At 48.5% G+C, this 13,879-nt stretch overlaps 1 protein-coding gene across 5 annotated transcripts in view; it reads left to right on the top strand.

Annotated features, from left to right (window-relative positions):
- The window catches only part of LOC116429629 (zwei Ig domain protein zig-8), a 70,122-nt gene extending 59,144 nt beyond the window's left edge, over nt 1-10,978 (top strand). For 3 of the 5 annotated variants that reach the window (XR_012999630.1, XR_012999629.1, XR_004235536.2), the window contains 4 exons: nt 4,056-4,183; nt 5,891-6,059; nt 7,566-7,828; nt 9,411-10,978. Coding sequence is in view for 1 of the 5 variants with exons in the window: in XM_076371799.1 (XP_076227914.1) it covers nt 4,056-4,183; nt 5,891-6,059; nt 7,566-7,669 (401 nt within the window). In the remaining 4 variants the exon portion in view is untranslated. Of the gene's footprint in view, nt 1-4,055; nt 4,184-5,890; nt 6,060-7,565; nt 9,389-9,410 lie in introns of those variants that run through there. The other 2 variants (XR_012999631.1, XM_076371799.1) reach the window with 2 other exon arrangements.
- Nucleotides 10,979-13,879: the final 2,901 nt, after the last annotated feature.

Genomic DNA, 13,879 nt, shown 5'->3' with positions numbered 1-13,879 from the left:
ACGTCTACGGATGACCTCTTTCCTCGGCTCAACCTTTTAGACTCGTGTCGCGTTCGTCGATGGAAAGTAGACCGAATTACTTTAACCCTCTGACTATTGTTCGCGGTTGAAGACGCTCGGGCAATCGCTTGTGATAGGCGCTTAACACTAGAATTGCCGAGTATTTACGATTGATATGTACTCGTTACAAAAATTGTAACAGTAAATTATCTTCGGTTTCTCCGGGAATTCGTTATAGTATTCAAGTGAAACTGTCTATTTTCAAAATCGTTACGACTATTCGATGCTTTTAAGATATCAGTAATTCTGAAACAAATTCAGTCTAAATGACTGGTACGGTAGTTCTAGCGTCGACCCCTTGGCGTACTATTTATTTTCGCTACTGTTGCGTGTGGAAGATACGTAAAATCGATATTTAAATTAGCTCTCAGATAAACCGTTTTTAGCGACGCTGACCCATAGCAGAAATAACCTTATGAAACCATTGGAAACGTTATTTTTTTTACAGCCTGCTTAGAGGCAATAGCGGCTTTTTTTTACTTTATCATGAGATTAGTATTTTTACGGTAGTTTCCTCAATTTGGCATGTTCTGGTAAATTCAATTATATAAGTGTTAAGTTTCAATACAACCGTTAGATTGGAGGCGGTTACCAAGACTCGTCAACCTTTAACCAATGAAATAAACCGACTGCCTTCCCTTTACCGATTCCAAAAGATCCAAACGAGCCAATCAACGCTTTTCACCCCCATCGCTATTCCTTCACCGAGGAAATATAAGGGAAGGTTTCTTCCCGGGAAAAGAATGGAACTTTCAAAACAAGTTCCTAAGGATTATCCTTAACAAACCTTACGAAACCCCAATAACACAGCTCCATCTCCTGGCAAACATCCCCACTACTAAAGAATACATATCCCACTCCATCACAAAAGCTTATGATCCCAATCGCCCAAATCCCCTAATAAAACTCATAGGTAACTACAAGACCTACCTTTCAAAGCAAAAGTCCGACTGCCAAACCACATTAACTCTTAAACTCCCAACCACTATTCTAACTCACTCAAGATCATAGGTTTTTTGAAAATTTTCCTATGCAGACAACACAGGGCACACTTTGCAGACATAAAACCTCAAGCTACCATACTAATCTAAACGCCTTAAGTAAATTTGCAGGTATAAGGACACTGTCCAAAAGACACTGCTATACACCATACAAGGGCACCCAAAAAAAAAGAAAAATAGAACTTTCTCGATCACCAGCTAGGTATAGTCGAGACTGCCTAAGCCATTTTTTATACGAGTTGTTCTCCGACGTGTGTTTTACAAACACTCTTCGTAATCTTGTTCGAATTCAAGTCACCTAATTCGAGGTGACCAATTCGACACCACAGCTACTAAGTTTGTGGAATATTTGACTACTGACAATCTGGAAGGAATGCAACAAAATTTTCCATTCCACTTCAAGTGGAAATTTCATTTGAAGAGGACACATTGATAATAGCAAAATAGTTCTCTGCTTTGATCTGTGGGAAATGAACATTGACTGTTGTTTACAATAGAACTACCACAGAGGTCAATCATTTTTTATTGCTTCTTGAGCAATTATTAAAATTGATTCAACAATAGGCAAACTGAAATGTAAATCAATAGAAATCTCAATAGTAGCACTGTTGGAGTTTCCACAGAAAAATTTCAAAAAGTTAATTTGACTGTTCGGTAGTTCTAGTGTTAAATTAGTCTAGAAATCTTCATCACGAGTCTCACTCGTCATTGTACGGCAAGGGATTAAAGGCGCTTAAAAATATTTTTTTGGAAATTCCTCTGTAGAAACTCGAAGAACTTAATGAGAACTTAACGACAATAAAGAACGAATGATTTAAAATTCAGCTTGCGTATTGATAAATCAAATTCTTTAACACGTTGAATGCCATGGGGGTCACAGGGTGACCCTCGACCAAATCAGGTCGCCACAATTCACTCAATTAAACGGTGATTACTTGAAAACATTTCTCTGTTATAAATAATATTACCTAGTGCAGTGCCATTCAGCAAGATAACCGTGCAATATGAATGACCTAATTCAATTCAGTAATCCAACATTATATCTTTCCTCATTTCGTGTATTTTACTCCGTGAAATCGTGCGGCATTCGTGTTAATAATTTCTCAGAGAAACATCTGTCCTTTTTTCAATAGTCGTAAAAACAAGGAATCAGGAATGAGTCGTTTTGACCCATCCGGTAGTTTGTGTTAAAAATATTGCGTTATTAAATTATTAGATACATCGTGGAGAAATGTTAATCCTAATTTTCAGTATGTACGCTAACAATTCACCGCGGAACACAAGGAAACAAATAACATTGTTTCAATGCGGTGGAACTCATTTCGATCATTCTAATGTACTTTCTCAGAAATGCACACCTTGTCGCAGTCAACGGGCCAAGTCTCTAATAACCTCTAAGAAATATTCGACTTCCGGTTGCTCGGCTCCAATGGACTTACGCGACGCGCATTCTGAGCAGAACAACCCAGACGAGAAAGTTCCATCCGAATCGCTGGAATTGTTCGTCGAACGAAGCGAAACGAGGCGAGCGCCGCGGACGAAATACCGCGGAACAACAACCGTCGCAACTAATTGCAAGTTCGTTGGGGCTTCGTCCGGCTAACGAGTCAATTTTCACCCGAGATGTATTTGCGTAAGAATGCGCAAACCGTTGAGCCAACCTGACCGAACACGGGCGGCCGGGGTGGGACGGGGTTCGGTCGGCAAATCATGGCCGACCAAAGAGAATTCGAGAATCTCCGGGAACTCGGAGAATCCCCGGGGTACCGGTCGTCCTTCCTCGCCCCGGTAAACAGTCTTGCGGATAAACCTGTTATTCCTACCTACGAAATGTCACGGGAATAACAAGACTGGACTCCCCGGATTATTGCCAACGTCAATGTTTGCCTCGTGTCCAGCGATCCGCGATAAGGATATAGTGCCGCGTCGCCGGTCCGTGAAGTCATCCGCGGGAGCAGCTCGGCTTTCCGAGCTGAAACGGTCGGTCGACGTTCCCAGCGACCGCGTTCACCTCGAAAATTGCGGTCGAACCCGTCCCCTCGACGCGGAACTCCGTTATTTCGCGGAACAACGCGGAACATTAAATTAAAAAGGGATCGGCCGGTGAAAGGGGATCGGGCAGTTGTCGTCGATGTTGCCTCGCGGACGTTCCGCTGCTTTCAGCCGGCGAGAGACGTATTCCTGGAGAGGAAATGAGGGTCCCCGAGCTGTCAGCTGCACCGCGCAACTTGGTCAGCAAACTGGGGAAACGCTGAAACGGACCGGCGGATAATCCGAGCTGGACTGCCGGGCGAGCGCGTATTGCGACCGCGGAACAGTCCCGCGACTTCGGAAGAATTATTAGACGCTCCGGGACGGCCGATCGAACAGCTTCCGAGGTGAAACGGGAAGCGTCGCGGACAATTGAATCGCGACGGTGCAACGGGACGAGGTCGCCGAGCGAGCTCGGCGAAATTTATTCGATACGCGAGACGACGTCCCGTCAAAACGGTTCGATAAACGATACGGTTTTCCAGACAAGTGGCCCCGGCCCTCCGTTGATTGCGCGCGACGCGGATTCCTCGCAGAGGAAATTCCGAGCCGCGCGGATATAGAATTCATCCGATCGGCATTCTCTCGGTCAAGTTCTGCTTTCCGGGGCAGATATCGGATACGTCGCATCGACGAGTCCCCGTCTGTTATTGGATTTTATTCGGCCATGTCTTCTCCCTGTTTCTCTCTTTCGCCGCGTTTCCCCCTGCCTCGTGTAACGATAAGATTAAATTTGAGCGCCGGGCAAAAACAAACGTCCCCCGTGCGACCGACGGTTTCTTTTCTTCGTTTGGGAGAGAAACCCTCGGGACATCGGCATTCTTCCGCCGTCGACTCTTACCTTTGGCTCGTCATGCGCGCGATGCTTGAACGCTTTTTTTCCCCCCCGGTTTCGAGGAATACGAAACGTTTGCGCGCGTTTTATTAGCTAAAGGTAAACGAGACGATGCTTTCTGATTGCAGAACCAGTGACGGAGATCGCCGGGGGCCCGGATCTCTTCATCAACAAGCACAGCACGATAAACTTGACGTGCCTGGTCAAATACGCGCCCGAGCCGCCGAGCGCGATCAGGTGGAGCCACGATCGCGAGGTAAACGATGCGGCGAACTCGCGTTCCGTTTTTCGTAGGCGTCGGAGGCGCCGTCGCGACAAATAGCGCCATTGTTGCCGCGCGGTATCGAGAGACGTCGCCGCTATTCGGGAAACCTGACAAGCTGCGCCGATTGTCCCTGAGAGAAGCGAACTGCGGCTGAATACGCGCGCGGCGCGGGCCGTTTTCTGGTCAGAACTCGATAACTTGAAAAGAATGAGTGATACGAAGAAATATTTTAGGCAGAAGTTGTAACGTATAGAGCTGAATACATGGTGGTTATATTTTTGTTACGTTATGGGGATATTATGAAGTTCTTTTGACACTAGAATTATCAGATGGGTAAAAATTTCCTCATTTACTGTTTCATAATAATTGAAAGCATATAAATGCTTCTTCAAGAAATTATTAAAATAGCTGATTTTTTAATATACAGATTAAAATATAGCTTAACTAACATCTTAATCAACGCAGTTCTATGGTTTCTAGAAAGAAATGTTCAACTGCTCGGTTAAGATAATGGATGCTTTGCGATTCGATTCCAACGTTACGTAAATACAGAAGCGGAATTTATACGCACAAAACGTTTGTTTTTGAAATGAAAATCATTTTGGACAGCAAGGACTACTTAGCAACACATTGCCAGCCACTAATTTTTATTATGTCAATAGTCGAATTTTGGAGTTTCCTGTGCGTCTCACAGAGTGATCAATCGGTCGTTTTTTGGAGAAAACTCGATAACTTGAAATGTATGAGTGATACGAAGAAATATTTTAGAGAAAAATTGTAAGGTATAAAGCTAAACATTCGGTAGTTATACTTTCGTTACATTACGGGGATATTATGAAGTTTTTCCCATAACTATAGATATTTTCCGTGTCGATTCCAGCGTTATATAAATACAGAAACGGAATATATCCGCGCGAAACTTTTATTTTACATTGGCAACGCATTTATACTTGGCAACACGTTGATAGCCTTCAATTTTCATTATTCCAACAGTCGAATTTCGGAGTTTCGTCCTCGGGGCGTAAATTATTCGCGGCGGGAATGAGAGTCGGCGAGCGAACGATCGGGGAGTCCCCAGAGATTTATCGCAGAAAGGAGCTTCGGTTCTTCCTCCCATTCAGCTCGATCGCGGCTGATCAACAGGGAACAAAGGTTAAACGCGGGCAAGCGCGTCGGGGGAGCCGGCGACTCATCGAAAGCCGTTCTATTTTCTTTCCATTTCCTCCGCGCTTCCTTTAAGCTGTCTCCCCGCGCCTCGGCAGATTAAGCGTCTCTTCCGGTTCGCGTTCACCGTAGTATTCTGCGGCAAACTTGACGTTGCGGACCTCTTTACGGGTAATCCGCGCGCGGCGAGCCTCGATCGATAGGGCAGAGTTGGAGCGCGGTCCGAATCCGCGAGAACAAATCCTTCCTTAACGCAGGGAACCGTTGGCATTTGGCTCGCGAAAATCGGGCACGCTGCCCGCGAGTTCTCCGCGAAAGTGGCTGTACCAGGGGAACGCGTATCGCCGGGATATCGCCGTAATATCGCGAGAATCGAGGATGGCGTGGCGCGAGAGCCCATTCGCGAAGCGACTCGAGATAAGGAACGAGTTTTAGGGGAGTTGCCGCGTCGCCGGTCGTCCTTTCCGGATTTCTTCGACCGTCCGTAGCGCCACTTATCTCGGAACGCAGCTCTTCGACTCGTTTCTTCCGCAGGAGATTAACTTCGACACGCCAAGGGGCGGCATCAGTCTGGTAACGGAAAGGGGACCCGTGACCACCAGCCGTCTGCTCATTCAGAGAGCGACCAAGGAGGACTCCGGCCTCTACACGTGCTCGCCGAGCAACACTCTTCCGTACAGCGCGCGAGTCCACATCGTCAACGGTAAGGGAAAACGTAGATCGTCTTTTCTCGTCAATCTGTCCCGTTCCAAACGGGAAACCTTGCTTACGAGTGCTCCCGATTGCTCCGTTTCCATGCCGCGATCGAACACTGGCTTCTGTTGCTCGAGCTAGAAAGTCGGAGGAAAATACAGCTCGATTCCAGCTAACAAGCGGACGAGCTGCGACTGTTTCTCCCACAAAGATGCGACGCGTTCCCGTGAAAGAGTCGCGGCTGGGAGGACAGACGCGTTGAAAGCTCTCGATTGACAGCGGCGCGGCCTGGTTCGATTTTTCCGGAATCGAAACGGTTCTCCGACGTCTAACCTGTTGATCGCGCGTCGCGGAGATTGGCCGCTCGTATAATCACGGGGACGATTGTTACCGCGCACCTAACGATCCGTAGAAACGCGACGCGGGACGAGGTCGCGTAATCAAACTGAAATCTTTGGTGACGCCAGTTTCGCGGGTTCTGAAGATCACTTGCTACTGTGCTCGAGATAACTGACTGTATAAGAGCGAAGCGTGTTCCTAATAAACTCGGGCATTTGAAGCTTAACTCCTCTGTTGCAAATCCTTCTTAAGTTCTTGAACCCGGTTCAACGGAATATACCGCGAGTCGTGTATCTCTGAACCGTCCGAGCAAGATGTCTCTCTAGATAAGAGTGCACTGTTGGCGAATTCAGATAATACGCTCTAATTTCGCGAGTTTGTCTTTGATTTTTATCCCTTCCTCGCGCGCGCGCCGTGACACCAGCGTTGGCCCCTTTCGCGCGACGGGATCCCGAAGGAGCCGGGAAACTTTGCGGAAGAGTTCGCTCGCTCAGGCCGCGTTCCGAGCAGTTTCGGGAGTTTCCGAAATTTCATTTACGTACCACTCCGACATATTAGGGCACACTGTTCGCGCGTAATATTACGTAATTACGCAAACTAAGTGGAAACGTTGACGCGTTCGCATCGGCCCGGGATACATCCTCGTTACCGCGAGCGTTGCGGTATTCTCCTGGAGCGGCCTGTAATGTTACGGAACGAGGAAGGAATTCGGAAAGATCATGAGGAAAGAGGGGGGAGCGTTTCGTCCGGGATCTACTAGTGGACTCGTCGGTAAACGCCCCGATACGTGTTGAAACCCGCGGCGATGCGGACATCGTTACAAGCGATGGGTTCGAGTCTTCCGAAACAATCGTTTTCTGGACAAAACTCGATAACTTGAAAAGAACGAGTGATGCAAAGATATGTTTTAGACAAAAGTTATATTTTTTTATACATTATGGGGATATTATGAAGTTTTTTAGATGACAATGGATGTTTTACGATTTGATTCAAATGTTACATCAATAGAGAAACGGAATTTATCCGCGCAAAACAGAGGTTTCGTATTGAGTTGTTCAGAAAGTTCGTGCCGATTTTTGGTAGATGGCGTAAGGGCAGGTCCGAAAACCTGAATAGAAGCGAGAAAGTCCATTCCTCGTCGTGTAACACACTCCAGCGAATCTGATTTTTGTTGCAGAACATCCAGCAGCGATGCACCACGGCGCAAGCCGAAAAATATCTGCGGACCCGACCCATTTCAATCTTCTGCTTCTTCTTCTCCTCCTCTCGGCGATCGTGTAACCGTTCGACGACCCCCGGCGACCGCTCGAGAATCATTGTAAATAGTTAATCGGATAACGTCCACTTTTTATAAGAGTCACGATCATTCCCTTTCCACGTCTCCTCCTGCGCAGCCTCGAACAACGCTACGCGGAATTGTGTTCGAGTTACGGATAAAAGGTAAGAGCGACGGATGAAATTTCATCCGGCGAAACTCTATTTCGCGCTAATGGACGAATAGTCGGCCGAATATCGTGTAATTCCCTCCGTATCGGTTTTTACGATCAACCTTCCTCGCGAATAATCGACTAACAGGAGTTTATTATCCCCGGCGAACGTTTATTCGAAACAATTCGCGTAACGCCCGGCTCTGATCTCGACGTAATTGAAACACGAGGGAACGCTCGGTTGGAACGGACCGTTTCCGATCTCCTTCGAGAACTCGCGTCGACCCGGACCTAATTCTCGTCGGACCAAGCGATACCAGTCGCTCTTCTGAATCGCGCGCGGACCGTTGAAGCGTCGACGAACGCGACTAGAAAATTGCGCGATCTTTCATCTGGTTATCGTTCTCGGCGGATTGGCTCAACGAACGGAAGCCCGTCCGATTCAGTTCCGCGGGGCGAGTCGTTCGGTGATCACCGGGAAAACTCGATCGACGCGGGTGTTCCTGCAGACCGGCGGTCACGGGGAAATTGGTAACCGAGCAAGAACGGCGCGCCTGCTATCGAGTCGGCATTTAATTAAATAAAAACACGCTCGAAACACCGTCGGACCTTCGCAGAGCGGCGACGTGCCCGATAAACTCGCCGGCCGTTCTTGAAAGTTCCGCATTGTTCCGTTGTTTCGATGCGTTTACCCCCAGCGGAGAATAAGCGACTTCGAAGTGCGCGCGATATCACGGCGAACTTGTTACGTTCCGTTCGCCGTCGTCGGCAAATAGAATTCGCGCGTCCCGGCGAAAACTTTTCCCTCCCGCGCGAGCGATCAGCTCGAGAGGGGAGGGAACGCGTAGACCGCGCCGCTCGCGGAGACAATTAATTCGCGCAGCTGGGGGATCGCGAGCGCGACGCTCCCTTTGAAATCAGCGCGCTCCGATCGAATCGGTTCCCGTTCGAATCAATATTTATGGAGCAATCGGGGAATGGTTTCGATCGTTCGCGCGTCAAAGGGAGCAATTTGCGACAGTTTCGAGGCTCGAGTTATCGATTGAAAAGGGGCGGCGCGGGTTAGACCCGGGAAAAGACGAGCAAGCCGAAACGCAGGGAAAGAGAGCGCGTCACGGTACTCGGAACGAGGTAACGAACCTTTTTTTTCCGTCGGGAACGTTTGAACCGCGCTGGAAGAGTTTATCGTCGTTAGCGCGGAGACGCAATCGCGAAAATGTTGTTTGTCTGCGACGAAGGTGCTCGCCCTCGATTCGTTGATTGCGCGTGGCGCGAATCCTCGCTGAACTTTTTCCTCGCGGAGAAACGCGCGGGGAATCGCGATAACGCGACGAAACTCGCGGAGCTCTTAACAGCGGCGAGAATCCGAAAACGAGTTCCTTCCTGGAAATAAAGTTGCGCGCTGCAGCGCAACGGCGGCGAGTAGGATCGCGCGCTCACGGCTGAAGGAAAAACGCCGTTGCCGGGGATTACGGGAACAGACGGAGGAACGGTTCACCGAGTTAAGCTGTGTACGGCTATTCGTACTGATTACTACTCAGTCTCGCTCCCTTTGGAGAACCGTTTGAACTGCCGTGATTACTTTTCTCTTCCAGCTTCTTCCTCAGTCCCGAGACGTCACTGTTGCTTCGTTGCACGACACCGCTTCGCGATGAAATTATTCACCGAGTAATCGTGCCGGCGCATTCCGCTGGAATAGAAATGAAAATAACCACTTCGTCAACCGTCGAGGCACCTTTGTCCCGTTCATCGACGCCACGCGTCGACCGCGATGCTTCGAGCAGCTTTCCCCGCGTTCGCCTGTGAAAGGATGCGAGCTAGAGTTCGATCGTCCCGATCAGCGCCACTTTTCATTCGCAATGGCGGCTCTCCCGTTGCGCCCGAGGGACCAGGAAACTTGGGAGAAATCGGATGGTCCGATTACCGTGATCGACGGATGCGAAAGTGAAAATCGAACGCGAGGGAAGAGGACGCGCGCGCTGCCAACGATCTTCGTGCCGATCCGCTGTCGCGCATGCCGAGTTTCCGGCAGCGTTCTCAGTTTTCCCCGGGTGTGTCCGTTGCAGCCGCATTAGCGCAGAGAACGCCCTTTGAACGAGTAGAATAAAGAGACGGGCGCGATGCTCGCGGAAGCAAGTGTTCAGAGTACAAAGCAAAAGGATCATGTTGTTTCGCCGAATGGTAGGTACTGGCAGCGAACCTGCGAGCCCCGACGCGTCGCGGAGTCTTTCATCCGAACCGTAACAATTAGCGAGTAAACTCTTTCATTGTACTTCACCGTGACTCGCCCGTAACGATATATCGCTGTATCCGTAAGCAATTTTTATAGAACCCACCGGAGAGGATCGACGTCTCGTAGTTTGTATAAAGATGCGGCGGCTCGCGCCGCTAGATCGAGTCTTCGCTGTGTAAGAGATTTTTTACGGATGTAAATGAATAAGGGAACTCTCTCACCTCTTCGTTGTAACGACACACGTAGGCTAAACAGATAGTCTGGTAGGCGGAACACGGTTCTTGGAACCGATCGAACGGAATCACCGGTTCGTTCGAGACGAATCGGCGCACAGTGCGGACGAACGGCAGTTTTCTGGACAGAACTCGGTAATTTGACGAGTATGATTGATGCAAAGCAATGCTTCGGATAAAACTTGTAAGGTTTAGAGGTGAACACGTGATGGTTATATTTTTGTTATATTACTCGGATATTATGAAGATATTAGTTTTAACACTAGAATTATCAGATGGGTCGAAGTCACGCATTCCTCATTTACTCTTTCATAATAATTGAAAGCATATAAACGCTTCTTCAAGAGATGATTAAAATAGTTGATTTTTTAATATACAGATTTAAATAAAATTTAACTGACATCTTAATCAACGCACTTCTAGTTCAACTGCTCGGTACTTCTAATGTCAACGACAATGGATAGTTTGCGGTTCAATTCAGTTTTGATTTTTGAAAATCATCGTGTATAGCAGAACATCTTAGCAACAGATCGATAACGTTCAATTGTTCTCACACGAACAATCGAATCATCAAGTACTGTCCAGAGGAGCCACTGCGCGGCGAGTCATTCCTTTCGAGTGATTTTCGGGGAGCATTGTAAATCGCGAATTTCTATCCCCGTCCGTGGAAATGTTATATTATAATAAAACGCAGACAACGAAAACCCAAAAAGCGGAGCGTCTCGATCATTTCCCCGTCGGTCTCCCCGTATTTACCGGAATTTCCGCGCGAAACCGCGCGATTCTATCCGACAGTGTCCCCATGAAACGACGGCGAAATAGCCGTCCAGGTGCGAGCCCCTTTCCTCGCGGCGTTTTAAGTTACCATAGACGTTGCGTTTTCGAGGTGCCGTTTTAATTAATCCGTGAGCCGACTGACGCTAATTACCTCACTTCCCGGCGAGACTTTCTCGCGCGTTCCCCGCTTTGTAACACGAACCGGTCACCCTCTTCAATTTTCCGTTAGATTTCGCCGTCCGTAGGCGCCATGGCTCTCCTCGGCTTCCTCGCCGTTCTCCTCTCTCCCGTTCCGTCCCGGGTTATATACACCTTTTTTGTTCGCGGTTTAATGATGCGGGCAAATACCGTTGGCGCGCCGTTTCTTAATATTCCTCGCCTCCCCTTCCGCCGGCCCCGCCGGGGGCGCGAGCGTCGCTGGCGCCTACAATGCCTCTAAATAAGTATAATACTAATTTCGTCGGGAACCGCGATCGCGGCCCTTCCTGCGGAAAGAGGAGGACGTCCGTGGAAACTCCGACGTTCCCGCGAGTCGGCAAAGATCCCCGGCCGATTGTTCGCGGACGCTGCGGAAACTTTTAATTGGCTGAAATTAAAACGAGAAGAATCGAAAGGGACTGGACCTTTCGCGGGCTCTTTGCATTTTTTAAGGACAAACGAAAGCGACGAGCCCGCCGGCTGAATCGCTCCTGTACCGAGAGGATCCCCGTGAATATTTTTTCCGGGGGATCGTCGTCCGCGAGGAAAAGCTCGGAACGCTTCCGCGTTCACGTTCGAGCGTGTTCCTAGACGCTGTTCGCTAAATTTCACGGAGCTGGATGTATATTTGAAATTCCATTCGGAACATTTTATTTAAACGAAACTTTAACTGTTCCACGCTAGGGAAGGCACCGACCGGCTCTTCGGATCTAAAAATCCTGAATTAAATACAAATCCCCTGTTACGAGGGGAATTCTCATGATTCCACGAACGTTCCGGCGAGGATCCCGTCGGATCGTCTAGTTACTTTCGCGCGCGTGTATTCTTTTTCCGGTGTATCGAGTTTGTCGCGGCCCGGGCGACGGCGCGGGGGCTTAATTATTATGATTTGACCGCGAATCCGGAGAGCTCTTTAAAAATTAATCCCCGGCCCCGTCCAATTTCCGACGCACGGTCTCGTTTAATAAACTCCCCGCGCTTTCCCCGGGACATCTTACGTTTTATCAAGCGACCGGCTCGAGGTTTCCATTCCCGTTATACATTCGCGTTAATGAATAAAATTTAATTAAAAAGTTGGGGGGGAAGTTCCGAGCAACAAATAAAGCCGCGGCGAAGGAAGTTCTAATTGGAAGCCCGACAGATTGTGTTCCGCGCAATTATTTTCCGGAATTCTTTTATTTTCGCCCGGGGAATCCCGGGGCTTCGCCGGTTCTACCTTCTGCATTATCTCGCCGACCAGGAACTCGAATTAACGCCGATCCGTCAGTTTACTTCCCGCCAATTTTCCCCCGATAAACCTCTTAAACATTGTTTCCCCTAACTCTATTAACTAACCGAAGTGAACTACGCCCGAAAGGAAAACCAACAGCGGCTAATTGAAGTCCACCCAAATTTCTCGACTCGAATCGACGGACCGCTCCCCTTTGTTTGCGAAAACAATGCGTCGCTCGTCCATAGAAAACACGCTCGAACCGATCGAGCGATCGACTCTTTCGTAGGCGATGCTGCTCGATATGCATACACGGGAAATAACCTTACCTCTTCTAAGTGGGACTCCGACAGACAACTCTTGTTCAACTCGGAGCGGCGAAGGTAAGAAACCCGAAGAAATTATAATACTTCCTTCGGCCCTGCTTCAGTTTCTCCTCTCCTCCCCGTTGATCGCTGTCATCGACCATGAATCCTCGCGGCGAGTCTTCCAGCTCGAAGTCTCAAGTATCGTTATCCTAACCGACCCTAATTCGGGAGGATGGACTCGGTATCCTCGGATTTTTACGGTTTCCTCCTAAATTACTACAGTCCCGCAGCCAAGTGGAACGAGTCACGTTCATGGAAACGAGTGACTAAATATGCGGGACGCGTCCGACGTTCAGGTATCCGTAACAGGATACAATTATACGATTGTATCGATCGCGGTTTATAAATTCGTAGTGCATAAATATTCACGATTACATCGGATGAATCGAACAACAGCGATGCGCGGATGTTACTGTAAAGGGGTGAACAGATGTGGGTCACCGAAAATGATCAGTAGCCCTTTAGACGTCGAGCGCGAAGGTCCGAGACAGCTCCTCGAAATCGCAGAGGTCTCGAGACCACGAAAGAGATTCCTGCCAGTCACAGGAGACGCTTCGAGGATCCCTAGGGACTTTCGAAGGATACTGGAGACTCTTCGAGGATCTCTCCGGGTTCTCCTGAATGTTACTAACGTCCCTACAAAGAGATTCATTAGGGTCACTCTTTAGGGATAACCGGAGGTCCTACCATTGACTCGAGGGACTTCTTGCTGTCATTAGAAGCCCTTTGAGGGTTCACGGACACTTCTCGATCTTTCCCCTTTCCTTTCTGTTCCTCATCTATCTTTACTACCCTCCCACTTCTTTACGCTAAGTCCTACGTCCACTTCATCCGTTGATATGGATAAAGCTTCCTTCGTCCTGTCCTCCAACCCCTTGCTTCAGTTCCACTCTGCATGTATCCCATACGCGTTTCTTTTATATTCCCTGCATTACCAGCACCCCTATTCCCGGAGTACTTGCACTTCCTACCTCCATTTTTCCCGCACCATAAATATGAAGTGAGGTAAGTATTCGAGCTTTCTTTGCTCGAGCTCCTTGACTAG

Source organism: Nomia melanderi, chromosome 10 (genome assembly GCF_051020985.1).
Source record: "Nomia melanderi isolate GNS246 chromosome 10, iyNomMela1, whole genome shotgun sequence".
NCBI lineage: Eukaryota > Metazoa > Arthropoda > Insecta > Hymenoptera > Halictidae > Nomia > Nomia melanderi.
This window is presented reverse-complemented; position numbering and strand designations above follow the sequence as displayed.